The following is an 18,092-nucleotide window of genomic DNA, read 5'->3' as shown; positions in this document are numbered from 1 at the left end:
TTGAATGGAGGAAGCAGCACCCAGACCCTGAGGATGGTAAGTGCAAAGCTTGGGAGACATTACAGGATGTCAATAAGGGAAGATGCTGTAATTGTGATGCAAGAAAGGGGAACCAAGAGAAACAGTGAGGAGAGGGGGGGACAGAGGTGCTGAGCCAAGGTGGGAGGTAAGGACGGGTACCCATCAGGACCAAGAGCATCCTCAGATGGGACTGGAGCCTCCCTCAGTGCTTGAAGTGAGGCCATGTCCTGATGATGTTATACAGTGCCTGTCCAGGGGACAGGATGTTGGACACATCACTGTGGCCCATTAGCACATAGTTGGGAATCAGGTACCCCTCGGTCACGGCACACTGGATCAAGTCCTGGGCTGCTTTCAGGGCAGCTGCATTTGGAGGCTGTTCTGCAAAACACATTTACCCATAATCATTAAGATCTCAAAGCGGCTATGGCAGTGAAAGGCACCCAGATTCCAGTCTTCCCCATCTCCCACCCTCGCCTGTTCCACAATTACCAACAATTAATTAGGCATAAAGCAAGGCAAAACTATTTGGCTTCCTAATCCCATATGGCCAAAATTTCTTTAGAAAATTCAGAAGTGCCCTGGATTATAACATATAGGATGGCACAGTTTCTCAGTGTGTCCGGAACAGATACAGCCCGTGGGATTATCCTCTGCTTTGCCATCACAGGCAATGCTGCATCCCAACATCATTGCCATGGTTACTGAGGAAGGACACACATTTCCCACATGAGACATGAATATACCAAAGTTTTCAAAATACATTTTTTCTCCTTTGCTCCTGGCTTGCCTTGGGTATGGACATAAAGTAAGATCATTTGGGGTGGATGTGGGCGAATTGGAGGCAAATATTCTATTTGGGAGATGCTCCCAGTAGCAGTCATTCTTTACTGAGGGTTTTCTAAAATATCCTGTTGATGCTACCAGGTACTTCCAGTGTCACAATGCTGTCCCCGTCTGCCTGGTGTTTCCTGAAATGTTCCACACGATATCTCATTAGGCAGAACCCTCTGCCCCATTTATGCCTTACCTACAAAGTTTCCCATGAAGGCAATTCCTAAAGCAATGTCATTGTATCCATAGGTGTGAGAGCCTTCGATATTCCAGCCAACTCCTTCATACACTCCACCATCCTGGCCCACTAGAAAGCTAGGATTGGGTAAAAGGAAACAAGAAAGTCTGAGGAGTATGTTTCTTCAGTCATTCCTTCAATCACTAATCTGTCCTTCCATGCATTTATCGCATAGTGCTGGATGTCCTGTATGTGCCAGTGTGCAGAAGTCAGGAGCAACAGCACGGCTCTGAACTGTGCCTCCGTCCCAGCACATCTCGCCTACCTTTCTTAGCCATTGTGCTTCTCAGAGCCCTGTGCTTCCTCCTTAGGACCCCGACCTAGCTCCTCTCTCCTTCCACTGAGTACAGACTAAACCATCATCCTCTCCCACAGCTTAAACTACTATCTATAAAAGCCAACGTGTCGAAGAGACAAGTTGCCTTTTGCATTTTCTGCAGCCATTTAGGACGAGGTGTCATCCTAAATCCAACATTTCCCTGCCCCGGCCCCATTCAGCTACTACCCATGACTCATCAGTTATGATTTTTACAAAGCTTTCAACGTCTTCCACTGCTCCTACCCAACTGTCGCTCTCCAGTTCCAACTGGGATTACTGTAACTGTACCCTGTCCAGAGATTTCGGTCCTTCCAATCCACTCTTAAAATCATACCCAGGAGGCTGGGGTGAGGGTTCCACACTTGAGAGTGTTTGATGCTCTTGACCAGACATGGGTTTGGTTACCAGCACCCATATAGTAGCTCACAACCATCTGTAACTCCAGTAACAGGGGGTCCAACACCCTCTCCTGACCTCTGCAGGCACCAGGCATGCATGTGGCACACACACATACATCACAACATGAAAGGGTGTGACTTTCCAAACACTCTCCAGTCTGCCTTCACACAAAGCCAGTTTTCAGTTTTACTTACAAGATCCACATAGTGGTTGGGTTCCTACAGACCCCACCTCACTACCCTTCTCTCGGAAATCCAGTTTCAGGTTTGAGTGGGGCATGTTCTGTTTCCTCAAAGACACACACTGTCTATAGCCCAAGCTTTTGAATATGTTATTCTTCTTTAACTAAACTACTTCCTCTTCGCCAGCCAATCCCCACACCTTATTCATGTGCCAATAGAGATGGCCCTCTTCATTAGTTCTTCTCTGACACCTTTCTTTCCTCCAAAGACTTCCGGGCTTCATCTTCCCTATGGCCTGATCTTCCAACACTGTGATTGACATTCTGCATTGTAATTATCTGTTTATTGTTTCCCTCAAGCCCACAACAGAAGGTACCATATCAATCTTGCCTAGTGTTAGACAGAGTAGGCACCCAATAAATGCGAGTTACAAAGTTAGTGAGGCATGAGTGGGTACTTCACCCAGTTACAGCCATGTCAGTGTTGGTAACAGCACACCACACACGGAGGTGGGCAGATTCCACTGTAGGTTTGCAAGTTGAAGAACAAGAATCAGCTCACCCGGTGTTTTCCAGTTTGTGATTTCCAAGTTTGTGGTCAGTTCCCTATTACCTGCTGTGACCATAGCAAGACTACAAAAAGTCCTGGAAAAAGAGGCATGTTCTCTCCTGTACAGAGGCTGCACTTACAAAGAGATGGGGCGGACACAGCTAGAACATCAGTGGCACACTGCAGAAGCAAACCCATCCGAGACCAGTCACAAGATTCGTTGTGTAAGTCCTGGACAAATAACTGAGGTCCCTTGTATTCTAACCCTAAGTCCCACTTGTGACAGTAAAGGCATCTCCCAAATGTCTTCTGTATCTCATTAGATTAAAACATTAATGTTTCTTTAATTTAATCCTGGCACGAAAGAAACCATGAGAGAATAATCTCACTCCCTGTCTTCAAACAGGAAATGTCCCTCCTTTAGAGATGAAGCAAAGGAGCCCAGAGGGCTTGGTTAAAAGTGCTGTGTGGTGAGCAGCAGAAGACTAGCAAGGTTCTAACATCAGAGAGAACAAGCTGGAGCTGGCCAGGACCGTCACGCCTTATCAGTTAGGACAGCGTACCTAAGAGGCACGCCCCTACTCTGCCCACCATGCTTTCCCACCACCCCTTCTGCAGTATTTTCAGTCTTTCTGATCTGGAAGGACTGGAGAACATGCCTGAGAGGTCAGGTAGCCCAAACTGTGACCTGAATGATACCCAGTTCAGATTCTCGCGAGAATAAGGTGTGGGGCCCGTGTAAGACACCTGGGCTTCCGCAGCTTTGCCCTCCACGGCGCTGAAGCCACAGGGCCACCTCCCACTTACTGATACGCAATGTCGCAGAAGTCTTGATGGTCTATGTGAAAAGACTGTATGTCTCTGACACGAATCAGGCAGTCGGCGGACTCATTGCAGCTTCTCCCAGCGGTGTGGATGATGATGACGAATTTGGCTGGGAGGTTCATCTGAGAGCAGTGTGTCTCTCTGGCTTCCCACGCAGAGCGTGGGGTGATACTGGGGCATGCTGCGGTAAAATGAAAGCCAAGGGGATGAAAACTTGCTTTGTACGCTCATGAACCAACAGACAGCCAAAGGCCAGTTCGCACCAGTCTCTCGCCAGTGCCCTGCGTGTGAACTTGGTAGGAGTTTGGAAAGGCCAGGCACCCGAATCAGGACAATGGAGCTAAAAGCATGGACTCTAATGATGTAAGAACCAATATGAACGCAGAAAGAGACAGAGTGGTCAGACAGAGGCGTGACTGTTTTCTTTACAACACAGGATGTCTACATGCTCCAAGTGTGCCATACAATAAGGTGGGTCTGTACAAATCAACCCTCTCTTTAACAGATCAAGCTGATGTGGAAATAATATACAGTCTACAAAGAACTCACAATGTTAATGAATTATCATTGTGAGCAAAAGGGTCAAGCCCATGATGGGGAAACCCACGGAAACAGCTGACCTGAATAGTGGGAGTTCACTGACCCCTGACTGACAGCCGGGAAACCTGCATAGGACCAAACTAGGCCCTCTGAATGTGGGTGACAGTTATGTGCCTGGGACAGTCTGTGGGGCCACTGACAGTGGGACCAGGATTTATGCCGAGTACTTGAACTGACTTTTTGGAGCTCATTCTCTTTGGATGAATACCTTGCTCAGTCTAAATATAGGGGTAGGTGGGGGGCTTAGTCCTGTCTCAAAGTGATGTGTCAGACTTTTTTGACTCCCCATGGGAAAGAAGCCTTACCCCCTCTGAGGTGGGTGGGAGGTTGGGTAGGGGGAGAAGGGGAGGGAATGGGAACTGGACTTGATATGTAAAATGAGAAAATATTATCTTAAAATAAATAAATAAGGTGGAAATATAAAAAAGGAAAATACTACCAGCTCAAAAGTAAGAAACTTTTTATTTAGAGATTTATAATTTCAAAAAAAACAAATTTTAAAATACCTCTGGATCAGAGAGAAAGGCCGTGTTAGCAGAAAGCTAAGCTGCTAAAAATGCTCATTAATTTGATTGGTTTTAATTTACTGACCATTCTTTCCAAACTAGCACATTATTTTCATTATTTGGTTTCTTAGAATAATCATTCTCATATCAGTATTGCCTGTAAATTCAAATTTTTCTAAGCACCACAGTCATGGAAAAGGTGGCTGTTTTTGGAAAGGTGGGGGGTGAGTGTGGGGGGGTGTCGGAGTGAATGTGTGCAGGTAGGTGTGTGTGGGGGGTGTGTGGTGGTGAGTGTGTGGGTGTGGGTGTGTATGTGGGTGTGGATGAGTGTGTGGGTGTGGGTGTGTATGTGGGTGTGGACGAGTGTGGGGGTGGGGGGTGAGGGGGTGTGGGGGGGGAATGTGAGGGGGTGTGGGGGGTGACTGTATGTGGGTGTGTGTATGTGTGGGTGTGAGTGTGGGGGGGTGTGGGAGTGTGTATAGGGGTGGGGGTGGGGGTGGGGGTGCGTTCCCACAATATGTGACTACGTCTACTCCATTCCACACCCTACTTTCCCCTCTCCCTTCCATACTTTCTAACACACTTCATTTGTTGCTTGTTCATGCTCTTAATTTCCTCACTGAAGCACGGGTTCCTTCATGGAGAGAGTTTTGTCTGACTTTTTTCACAGATGTATGATAAATCTGAAGGCTTCATGCTTCTTGTAGACTCAGCAGAAACATGAGTACACATATATTTGTGACAAGAAAGGGTCTGTGACGACACCATTCTGGTGGGATGGAGAGAGCAGGGAAAACACGGTCCTTAACTTCTTTAACAACTAGGGATGCCGTTCAGTAGTGGAGTGCTTGCCTAGCATGTCCAAGCACCGACTAAATCCTCAGTGACAAAAAAGTAATAATAACTTCCCTGATTTCACAGCTACGATACATGTGAGATGTCCTTGGCCCAAGAAACTTTTGGGAGGCTAACAAGAAAACTCTCCCAAAGGCAGCTCCCTTGAGAGCCTATCAGGAAACTCTCCCAAATGCAGCCCCCTTGAGAGCTTGTCAGGAAACTCTCCCAAATGCAGCCCCCTTGAGAGCCTATCAGGAAACTCTCCCAAATGCAGCTCCCTTGAGAGCCTATCAAGAAAACTCTCCCAAATGCAGCTCGTCGGGGGCAATATTGAGACATGTGGACTGGGCTTACCTTTCTTGGGCATCTCTGAATGTCGAGGAATCAAGCAGGTCTCCTCTTTTAAGAGAAGCGGCTGGATGTACTGGGGTGACAGGTAGCCATTCTGGACGGCATGGTTGATGAGGTCCTCTGCAGCTGATAGAGCAGCAGGAGTGGGGCTGTTGCCTTCGTGAGAGTAACATGAAGAAAATCTGTCAGGAAGAACTCCGACCCAGACAGCAGCAACAGGGAGGGCCAAGACACCTCCTGTGAGTGACTGGTAGACGGGAAGAGAAAAGACAGACAGAAAGCCTGAGAGAGAAAAACTACTCGGTCAGAACTCCAGGCAACCAAAACTAGGAACCTCTTCTAAGGGCCAAACTGAGACTGTTTATTCTGCCTTTAAATAGAAGGTTAAAAATCAGCTGAAAGATACGTGGGGAGAGACTTGCTTGACCAAGTCAGAAGGACCCTAACCTGTAGGAAAGGGTGACGGTATTTACTGAGTAACTGCAGAATCAGGCACGCCTTAAACTCTTCCATATCTATTAACCCATATGCTTCTTGCTGAACCTCCCTATAACACTGGCTATTAAGATCCCCAATAAAGAACAGCTTGTGGGTGGCTACCTCTTACTGACTTTAGCCTTCAGCACCACCCCTGCACCCTGCTCTGCTCTGGCTGGAAGTGGAAGGTCAAAAACTCCTTCTCTGACTCTCCATCTGTGCCTGCGAACCTCTTTTTTGTCCCTATCAACAAAGATACTGAAAGAAGAAATAATCTATGCTGTCTGCCTCTGGCAACTGAAATATCAGTGGTAGATGATTCAGATTCCGTTGACTATAACTGTAAACTCAACGCCCGTGGCAACTGCAGCAATATATAAACAAGGATAGACCAGAATAGGACAAACTGTATCGCACAGAGCGCCACTGCAGGAAGGATCTCCAGAGGCAGGGATATCAGAGGTGGTACCTGCAAGGCAGGCTAAAAAGATGTGACTGTGGAGGCAAGAGGTGAATTAAGGGTATAGACACCTTCTGAGTCTGGAGGGATGACCATTACCTATTTTACTGCCGAAGAAGGCAATGCCCAGGGAGACATTACTGTAGCCTTGCGCATGCAAGCCTTGGACATGCCAACCGACACCTTCGTACACATTGCCATCGTCCCCAACCAGGAAGCTGCCAAGCAAAAAATAATGCAGATTTAGTGGTAAACCTCTGCATCGAGGAAATTCACTTTCCAAAAGTGGTCCTAGAGGCTCATAAAAAGTGAAGTTTCGATGATATAATAATGAAAGACAAAAGAGACTATTTTGGACAGCCTAAAGAAATAGGAACGTATTTCAATTTTGGTTTTGTCTTCCATTACAGGTGTTTTCTAGACTCACTTAAAAATAAGGAAAGGAAGGGAGGGAGGGAGGGAGGGAGGGAGGGAGGGAGGGAGGGAGGGAGGGAGGGAGGGAGGGAGGGAGAGAGGGAAAGAGGGAGGGAGGGAGGAAGGTGCCACCTCCACCTTTAATCCCAACACTCTGGAGGAAGAGGCAGGCAGATCTCTATGAGTTCGAAGCCAGCCTGGTCTACAGGGCTAGTTCCAGGACAGCTGGGGCTGTCACACAGAGAAACCCTGTCTCGAAAAAATAAAAAAAATAAAAAAAACTCACTTTGTTCAAAGTGGAATTTGAATGTGTGACTCTCCAGGACCTGAAGACAATGATCTTTTCCTGCTGGTTAATTCATTTTGTTGCAGTTGTTACCTAGGCTAGCCTGGGACTTACTGCATGGCCTCAGCTGGCCTTGAGGCCACCGATGTCCTCCTGCTTCAGCCTCCTAAGAGCTGCAGTTACAGTCAGGCACGACAACATCCAGCTTAGTCTAGCATGTTCTTGTTTTTAACTATAGGACAAAGTACTTCAGCCTTCTTTAAAACAATTAGCTACAACTCAAGAATTTCCTTAAGCCCATTCCTCACAGATCCTGTAGGCTCTGAATTACAGAAATATATTTTGTTTTAAGTTTGTTTTTAAATCATGGCTATATTCTTTTTTTTCTACCCCTTCTTTTATTTCTGTTCATTCTGCTGTTCTCTGTTTTCCAATCCACCTTGAAAATAGGGTTTCATAACTCTTGCTATATTCAGTGGTTTACCAGACTGTGAATCCAACGCAAACTGAACGCAGCAAGAAGACTTTCCAGGGTCAAGTGAAGCCCTGGTCACCTGAAGGCTCTGTCACCTGACACCAAGAATCAGGGCCTGAAGTGTGCCTACTACTTCTCTGCTCTTTGGTGTTTCCAGCAGGTTCCTCTGTCACTTCTGCAGAGTCCTTTATTAGTCCAATGTCACCACTCCCTACAGCTGCAGTAACCACACTATCAAAATGAGGTACACACTGTCACTGCAGAAACCTGCTTGTTTAAAGACAGAGCCATTGAAAACACCAAGAAACACCATGACTGAAATATGCAACACTTCAGGAACAACAATGTGGTGATGGGGGACAGGGACAGGCAGATAAACTGTGTCTAACAAAGTCAACACAACTTCCACTGAGGACTGAGCAGAGGTCCCTGGCAACGTACAGATGCTGGATGTACGGCCTGTCTCCAGCTGTTCTTGCATACTGAGGCTTCAGTCTGAAAGTGTGTGGAAGCACAGACCATCCTTTTCAAAGTGGATTCTTTACAACTTCTTTCATTTGTTTTTTAACCCCCAATGCTGCTCTTTCTCTTCATCTATTTATGAGCTTTCTCTTTCTTGAGGCTAATGAGAAAAACTTGGGGCCTTGCGTAGAGCCCTCAGAGTAGATACTCTTCGTGCCTTGAACTCATTTGAACATGGGCTCTCCCCACAATTCCCTGCCCCCTGTCCACTCATCCCCTTGTGATACCCAGTAGTCATTCAGGGTACTAAGTGGAAAAACATTTCGTGGGTATGAGCCCTGGCTGGAAGGGAAAGGGACTGGGCTATATAAGCATGCAGTCTCAATACAATTCTGAACCCATGCCTCTTGATATGTTTCGATTTAAAGAAATTCTTTGGTGTCCATAGACTATGGCATTCTCATTTAGGTAATAAAGATAGCAATAGGGGAAAGATAGATTCTCTTCCCCTACTGCTCCTAGCTGGTTGATAGCAATGAAGCCCTTTTTGAGCTGTTATGATGGGGGCTCCCGGGGTGGCTGCAGTGGTTTTGCAACTGTCTGTGTGTTCTTTCAGGCTCACCCAGCATAAGAGCACCCACAGGGTTGTTCCTCCTAATGACTTCTGAATTTTCTTTGAGTTCTTTTTTTTCTAACACTTTTCAGTCATCATAAACACAACACACATGAAGCCCAGAAGATGGGAGATACAGAATAAGGAAAACCAGGAGAATTCTACGAGGGATAGCCTTGAGTGTGGGTTTGGAGACCCGGGCAGCCTCTTACTTGAAGGCCACATCACACCAGCCTTTGTTGTAGATGGAATGGGACTGCAGGACTCGCACCATCTGGCTGCAGGTGGCCTGATCTCGGCACTCCATCCTGCTGAGCTGCTCTGTGATGAGGTAGGCCACGGGCGGGCTCAGCGGCTCACTGCAGGTAAGGGAGCTCGCCCCCCACTCCTTCCGGAAAACTATGGTAGGACTGCCTGTAAGAGAAACCACAGATGAGCCTGCAGCAGACCATGCCCAAGCACTAGCTCCCCCACTGGGACCTCTGGAAGCCCTGAAGGGCGCTTCATCAGCCACAGCTGCCCATTCTCACTTCTATAGCCCAGTTTGGGCTCAGTACTCACCTGGACCTGTGCTCAGCCTTGTCAAGTTGCCTGGTTAGTGGGATCCTAACTGCTGATGTTGAACCTATTTATCGCTTCATGGGTGTAGCATGAGCAATAAGGGGTCCAAGGACCCACGAATGAGGCAATAGAAAATGATCTTTATTAAATTCTGTCTCTGAGGACAATCACAGTGATCCATATATTTCTGTCCAGGAATCGGTATATACTTCATAAATCTATTAAGTTTACTCAAGATAATGACAGCCATCTTAGTATGTGGCTCTATGATGATACCCATGGGTCTGCTGGTAGGTATGCTGGTGACCCATAGAAAGCAACATTGCCTCATTAGGGACCAGGGAAGGCTTCAGCAACCCTAGGGCTGGGTTGAGTGAAGGCAAGTGTAATGAAAGCCTTACTACGGCAGGAGACAAGGACCATAAAACCGACAAGACCCTCAGAGGTAAAGGAGAGCCATCAGCCAGTGAGTATGGCAGATCCAAAGCAGAACCAGGCAACTAACTGGGGGCTAATTCTAACTCACTGCCACCCTCGGGCAAGCCGCTTCCATCAGACATTAGTGTCCTCGTGCACACCATGAAAAGACCAGCTATGCACTCTTTGATCTGCGAGTTTCTTCAACACTAACTCTGTATGTAACCCAGTCATATGTCTACCTAAGGGTAGAAGGCAGAGAGCTAGCTAAATTGTGTCAGACAACATGAAAATTTGCCCAGCATTTAAGAAGTACCAAACTCAAGTCCATGTAATTCAACAGAATTCACATATATTTACCTGAGACCTAATCACTTTATAAAATGATAAAAAAACATATTGCCTTGCCATAAAGGCAGCCCTGCACCAACATAACTGGTATTTATTTACAAACGTAAGCTCTGGTCAAGGTTAATTTGATGATGGTGAGGATGATGATGGAGAAATGGTACAGCATGGTATGGCGGTTAGAGCTACAAATTATCTCGCCGTCATCATCTGAACGAATTGTTAAACCTTTACAGTCAACTTGATTAGACTTGGAATCATTGACGAGACCAGTCTCTAGGCCTGTCCGTAGGGGATTGTCTAGGTTAGGTTAGTTGACTGGGAAGTTCGGCCCTAATTTAAAGCAGCACATTCCATGAGCTGGGGTAGCAGCCTGAATGAGAGGAAGCTGAGCGCCAGCATTCACTGCTCTCTGCTTCACAGCTGTGGAATGCAGACTTGTTTTGTTTTGTTTTGTTTTGTTTTGTTTTGTTTTGAGACAGGATTTCTCTGTGTTTCTCTGGCTGTCCTGGAACTCACTCCGTAGATCAGTCTGGCCTCGAAATCACAGAGATCCACCTGCCTCTGCCTCCTAAATCCTGGGACTAAAGGCGTGCACCACCTCCGCCACCACCCAGCTCGCAGCTGTGGAAACAAGTGACCAAATGTCTTAAGTTCCTGTTACTGTTTCTTTCCACCATTATAGTATGTACACACACACACACACACACACACACACACACACCACGTGTATGTGTGTCCTAAAACTGCAAGCCCAAGTAAACCTTTTTCTCAAATATTTTGTCACAGAAAAGTAATCAATACAATACCTAATTAAATCATCAGTAACAGATTGATGATTCTTTTTGATAAATGCCTGCATATAAAAATACACAGATAAAAAGGCTTACTCAGTGACTCGCTGTCACCCTGCAGCTTCCATGATGAGATTTTCCCCTTCCTATTTTTTCTTTTTTCTTTTTCTATTAAATTTTATTTTGGGGTGGGGAGGGAGATGGGTGGGATCAGGTAGCATGATGTGAAAGACACAAAGAATAAGTAAAAATTAATTAAGTAATGAAAAACAATGCTAAGAAGTGTCTGATATCGTTCTCATTTCACTAATGCGATTAAGAGTCACATGCTAACCCGTGGAGGATCACAAAGCCGACAGGACACCGTTGCCAATCTGCCAGTCCCAGAGCAATGCGACAAGTGACAAACCCACGCATGCTCTAGTAAAGACAACACTGGGAGCGATTCTATTTCTCCACACCAAGATGGCTGTATGTCAGACCACTTCTGATAAGAAGAAAGAAAACTTACCGCACACCAGGAGACCAAGAGCAGAGAAAATAAGGAGCCTGGGCAGCATCTTCAAGTGGTCCCAGGATACCAAGAGCGAGTCTTACCAACAGTCCTGGGGTTACTGGCCCTGGAGAACACAGACAGTTACCATGACTGTGCTAACTGCACAGCACCCCGTCTGTTTCCCTACTCTGCAGGTGCCTCCTGAGGGCTAGCACTTGGCTCAGGCATCTCAGGGTCACCCGTACACCTCAGTTGTTCCACAGATACGAGGAGCCTAATGTCCGTAGCTAGCAGCCCTTCTTCACACTCACTTTCTACAGCCCAGGAGACACCTGCTCCTTGCAGTCAATGTGGCGAATATTAAGTCTTCCAAGGCAGACAAATACAATTTCTAAAGTCCTTCATTAGCAATAATAAGGACCCTGTATAGATATTTTCATTTCTAGTGTGGCAGTTTTATATTTGGCCCTTATGAGATCCTTATAAGACAATTACCCTAAAGACTATTTTTTAAAACAGAATACACAGCATTGAATAACAAGTAGAGGCAGGTATGAGCTCCATCACGTGAACCATTGGACAATCACACATACGGAAAGTCGTAGAGTTAAGTTCCCTATTCCAAGATTTTGGAGGAATGAACAGTCAATCTCTGCACTAATATGGAGATAAAAAACAGCTGCTCCCACTCACTGGACACATCCTGTGGTCCAAATGCTGTGTGAGGACTCTTTAGACACTTCAGTAAGCTTCAAAGTGACCTGTGAGAGCATGTGTTCAAGAGTTGAAGTCACATGTCCAAAATTCTCAGATGAGTAGGGACGGAGACTACCCCTCCCAGCCAGATCTGCCACTCTCCGGGGCCTCTAATGGAAACCCCAGTCCTGCTGTTGTTTCTGTTGGTGGAGAGTCTCAGCATGGGAACCGGGGAGAAAGTGCAGGATGACTTTGGTGTGCCCCAGACCCACGAATCTTGTCTGCCTTTGTAGGCAGAAATGAACTTCTTACTCACGCTCAGTGTGAGATATTCACTTGCTATGTTGCCAACCAAGTCTTCAGCTCTCCCCAGTTGAGAAACAATGCAAGGGGCATGGAGGCAAATGTAGCAGACAGACCTCACCCTGCACTACCTTGACACTACAATTGACACCTCCAGATGGAAATGTTTAACGTTATAGCTTAAGGATTGAGCATATGAAGGATTCTAGAGCAACACAAAAACATCAAGTAACACACAAACTCCCATTCAATCAGGAAACTCTCCTACGGCCACCAGCCCACATCAGATGAGCCTATCATAACAGGGCAGCACCTTGTATGCATGGGAGAGAAAACCAGTGTCTTCATTAACCAACAGAGACAAGAACCAGCTTGCGAATGGCAGGGCCCCTGCCAGCTAGCCTCCCATAATCTACTAGAAAACGATGCCAACAGGAAGCATGGATTCTGGTCGTGTAACCTTTTTGCTTCCCTAACCATGACTTCTAATGTCACAAGCCACACCTCAGCCTTGTTGGACCATACACCTGAACTCTGAAAGATGAAAACAGACCTGACCATGCAGGCCGCTGAACTGATGGGCCCTGCCTACTCTCCGACTGGCTAACATTGCTATGCATCCTCTATACATAAAAGAAACAGTAGGTAAAGTCTCAAGACTTGAAAGCAAGGAAGAAATTGTGTAGAGGTAAATCCACAACCAAATGTCCTTGTAAGTAGATAAAGGACTGCTAGTACCTAATTCATCTAGAAAAGAAGAGAAAGCGTTCCTGTTTGGAGGACAGAAAGATAGAACTTCCTCACCATGTTTAGACAGCCACTGAGTGTGGCCTCATAAGGAAAACAGGGCATCTGAAGAAGGTTTACATTTGGAAATACCTGACCTCCTGTTGTCCCAGCCCAGCAGGGCAGAGCGTAGTCTCCTCTAATTGGCTGTTGGTTTCCTTCTTTAGAGCGAGGCCTCCAGTCCCTGCCCCTTCTCCTGCAGGTGTCTCCTCCTCCAGCCTTTGCTTTCTGTAGCTCTGGACAGACACTCCCTCCCTGGGAATACAACACTGGCTTCACAAAGAAGAGCCGACAGTGAGAAGTCCCCCTAACAAAAGCTAAACGGAGGCCTGGGACTCATTGCTTCCTCGCTGCACTGAGAGGAAGCAATGAAATAGGCTGGGACTTACAGCACCTGGGGAAAACCCCGTGAATAACCCAGGTTCCTCCTCCCTGGGCAAGACCTGGATTGCCACATACTTTAGAGTGTCTTCCTAATAGCTCCCCTCAATAAGCCTACCATACTCTGGGAAAAAGAGGTTTCAAAGACCATTGATTGTTATCTAGACAATAGTTCTCAGTGACATCTTCAAAGTGTAGAGATAGAAAGGGACAGGTGCACTTGCTACCCTGGGACCAGGATCTAGTCGTAATTTGATTGGATGCATGTTCTGTTTTTGCTTTACCTTCTCTTGTGCTTAAATAGCTCCTCCCCCGTGACCACAACACAGCACCACAAACACATCAAGACAGTCACTTCAGTATGCACCAGCAGAGATAACCCCTTAACAAAAAAGGCTCTTTTAAAAGAATCCCTCCCTTTGGGTGGCCTGAATTTACAGACCTTACACTGGAAGACAAGAGTTTTCCTCAATTTTGCATGTGATTAGTAGAGTGTGTCCACTATAAGGGGATATACACCTTTCAGCCTTGTAATTACACCGTCTACTAAGGCTGTATCATCTGCCAAGCATCTCCACAGACATCGCCAGGTGTCATTAGGGTACATAGTGGCTCTGCGTTCTACCTGCATAAGGGGACTCTAGAATAACTGTGTTCATTTCTGGCCACATTTAAGGAACAAGAAATCTGGAGAAAGCTTGTCATGACTTAATATCTGAAAGATTTGGAGCCAGCAGCAAAGGTGGAAGTCTCATTGCGGCACTGAACTCACCAGTGCCAACTGGTGAACGTTAGACAGCCCTATTTACTTCTCTGGGCCTGTTTCCTCAGCTGCCAGGTGGAAATGACAATGTTTACACAACTGTTGTGAAGTTTCATGAACGCTGAAAGCGTGTGTGCATAGAAAGGACTCCACAAAGGCTGGTAAGCCCACGACAGGGGCTCCCGGTGGGACGCTGCCTCTGTGGCTCTGCTCTTGTTGATTTCAAACCCAGATACACTTCCTTCTGCCATCTCCCCACCTGCTCTTCATCCAGCCCAGCACCAACTTGCCTGAGCAATCTGGGGCCTCTTCGGGGAGGACCCATTAGGTCAAAATGACACGTTAGGTATTCTAATAAGGCAATACGAAATACCAAGGTGTACATTCCTTGGGCTCCTGGGATTCAGTATGCATCCATTTAAACTTAGTGGAAACTACACACAGGAGGTGCTGGGTGTTCTGCATGGAAGGGCAGGTGAGGGTCCTGAGTCTGCCAGGAGCTGGTCTACTGGGATGTGTGTGTGGTGCTGAGTTACTGGAATCTCCATCCCTCGCTCCTCAGCATCTTCAGGGTGGTGCTATGCCAGGACTTCCATTAGTTTTCATGTATTTAGTATAATACTGTGTTAGAGGAAGTTTCTCCAGCATTTTTTTTTCGGTTATATTCCTTTTCTAGGAAAGGCAGAACGGTTTTCCTCGTTGTTTACTTCCAAGTTTTTAATCAAAGAAGTAAATTCAAGCGGGCCTCCTAGTATTTTCCTACACCCTAACTTTGGGGTTTTTGGATCATCGTGAACGAACAGACTTAAAGCTAATGATCAGACCCACTGAAGTCATTGTTGTTGATGTAAGAATTGTTTCATTAGAATTGGTGCCAAAATTTTCTAATTAGATAGTACAAATCTCCCAATTGCTTTTTATGCAACGTGAGAAATATTTGCCAGCCTTATTCAGTGATTCTCAACCTGTGGGCCATGACCCCTTTGACAAACTTCTATCTCCAAAAATATTTGCACTACAATTCATTAACAGTAGCAGAATTATAGTTATGAAGGGGTTTAGGGTCAACACAGCATGAGGAACTGAATTAAAGGGTCACAACATTAGGAAGGTTGAGAACCACAATAGGGCCCTTATTGCTACCTGATATATAAAATGTTTCAGCTTCTATGTTACCTGTTCCACTCTTGAAATCAGCCATTTCTCCAAGAAACACTGACTGCTGGAAGTTGATACCCAGTGGTCACAAATCCGGTACTAAGGGTGTTTATTTGATGCTAAGGATCCTCTCAACGGTTATCAATTTGAACCAGTCTATTCAGGTATGAAGTAAATCATTGAGAATCAAAGTTTTAAAACTTTTATTTTGGGACTGGAGAAATGGCTCAGTGGGTAAGAACACTGGCTCCTCTGGTGCCCTCTTCTGGCCTGCAGGCAGACATGCAGGTAGAACACTGTATACCTAATAAATAAATCTTTAAAAATAAAATAAAACTTTATTTCGTGGAGTTTTTCAATTCTGACCTTTATTTTTCTTTATTATAAAATATTAATAGATTTAATATAATTTTCAACAAACAGAAATCACTAAGTAAAACTTTGATTTCTCTGTCTCCTTGCTGTAGCAATGTGGGACTAGTGTGCTGGGCTGGCACAGGGCTAGTCTAGGAGTGTGGCCCTGGCATGGCAGGTTAGCAGGGAACTCATCGAGCTAGGCCTGTGTGAGAGAGAGTCCAGAGCTAGGTCCCGGAATGGGAGGCTTGCGCAGGGAGGCAGGGTCCTGCTCCCTGGTCACTCTACCCGTCTACGAGTCTGCGCTCTTTCACGGGTGGATTGAGGTCATTGGTGTTGAGGTCATTGGTGTCTCTTACTCCCTATCACTTTGTTGACCTAGTCTTCTCTTGTTTGGTAAGGGCCTTAGCTTCGCATATGTTTTCTTCCTGTCATCTCCTAATAGTTTTACCTTTCTCACAGACTGAAATATTCTTTCCAGTATCTTCTATAGGGCTGGATCATAACTGGTCATAACTTTTCTTTAGGCCTGTTCTTTTTTCTTTCACCTTTGGTTATGACAGATAGTTTTGTTTGTTTAACAATTGTGATCTATCAAAGTTTGAGAGATATCAGTCTATTCCCTTACTGCTTTCATGGTTTCAGTTGTAAAATGGGGTACAGACCTAAACAGAGAACTCTCAACACAAGATTCTAAAATGGCTGAAAGACTCTTAAAGAAATGCTCAACATCCTTAGTCATCGGAGAAATGCAAATCAAAACAACTCTGAGATTCCATCTTACACCCGTCAGAACAGCAAAGATAAAAGACACTGATGACAGCTTATGCTGGAGAGGATGTGGGGGAAAGGGAACACTCCTGCATTGCTGGTGGGAGTGCAAACTGGTACAGCACCTTTGGCTATCAGTATGGCGATTTCTCAGAAAATTAGGAAACAACCTTCCTCAAGACCCAGCAATATCACTTTTGGGTATATACCCAAAGGATGCTCAATCATACCACAAGGACGTGTGCTCAACTATGTTCATAGCAGCACTATTTGTAATAGCCAGAATCTGGGAACAACCTAAATGTTCCTCGATCAAAGAATGGATAAAGAAGATGTAGTACATTTATACAATGGAGTACTATACAGCAGAAAAATTATGATATCTTGAAATTTGCGGGCAAATGGATGGATCTAGAAAACATCATATTGAGTGAAGTAACCCAGATCTAGAAAGACAAATAGAATATGTACTCACAAGTGGCTTTTAGACATAAAAAAAAACAAACAAATAACAAAAAGATCAGCCTCCAATTCACAATCCCAGAGAACCTAGACAGCAAAGAGGACTCTAAGAGAGACATACATGAATCTAATCTACATAAGAAGTAGAAAAAGACAAGATCTCCTGAGTAAATTGGGAGCATGGGAACCCATGGAAGAGGGTAGAAGGGGAGGGGAGAGGAAGGGAGGGGAGCGGAGAAAAATATATAACTAAATAAAATCAATAAAAAGAAAAACCGGCAATTATTTTAATTGGCTGACCTTTATATGTGACTTAGTACTTCTCTTCTTCAGCTTTCAAATTAGTTTATCCTGTCCATTTGGTTATTAACTAGAACATGGTGTGAGTGTTTCTCTCCTGGTCCTGTCTCTCCGGTGTTCTATGTTCCTCTGTCTAAGGAACTCCTCTTTCCTAGACTTGGGAACTTTTCTTCTATGATTTTATTTTTTATGAATTTATTTTTTTTCAGGACAGGGTTTCTCTGTGTAACAGTCCTGTCTGTCCTGAAACTCGATTTTAGACCAGGCTGGCCTTGAACTCACGGAGTTGCAACCGCCTCTGCCTCCAAAGTTCTGGGATTAAAGGCATGCATCACCACCACCCAGCTTCTGTGATTTTCTTTTCCTTTCTGTATGTTTAGAATTTGGAGGCTTGGCCTTTGTATGGCTTTCAAACTTCTGGCACATTTCCATCATACATTTTAAAAAGCTGTCATTGGCCTTAACTGAATGATCTCCTTAGCCCCCCTCATGATCCATCAATGGCTGAGGCACTCCATGGAGGTTTGTAATTGGTTATTGTGTTTTTCATTTCTATCATCATCATTCTGGCTTGGATTTTTTTCAGGATTCCTATCTCTTCATTAAATTTTATTTTTATATCATGAATTGACTTCTTTATTTCATTCAGCTAAC

The 18,092-nt window shown here is 45.3% G+C and overlaps 1 protein-coding gene across 1 annotated transcript; it reads right to left on the bottom strand.

The window, feature by feature from the left end:
- Positions 1–223: 223 nt before the first annotated feature.
- Positions 224–11,528, bottom strand: Pglyrp3 (peptidoglycan recognition protein 3). Its single transcript, XM_038311877.1, has 7 exons — positions 11,480–11,528; positions 9,061–9,262; positions 6,698–6,816; positions 5,665–5,817; positions 3,350–3,548; positions 1,052–1,170; positions 224–402 (listed from the first exon to the last, which is right to left on the bottom strand). The coding sequence occupies exons 1-7, from the start codon at positions 11,526–11,528 to the stop codon at positions 224–226; spliced, it is 1,020 nt and encodes a 339-aa protein (XP_038167805.1).
- Positions 11,529–18,092: the final 6,564 nt, after the last annotated feature.

This window comes from Arvicola amphibius, chromosome 14 (genome assembly GCF_903992535.2).
Source record: "Arvicola amphibius chromosome 14, mArvAmp1.2, whole genome shotgun sequence".
Classification (NCBI taxonomy): domain Eukaryota; kingdom Metazoa; phylum Chordata; class Mammalia; order Rodentia; family Cricetidae; genus Arvicola; species Arvicola amphibius.
This window is presented reverse-complemented; position numbering and strand designations above follow the sequence as displayed.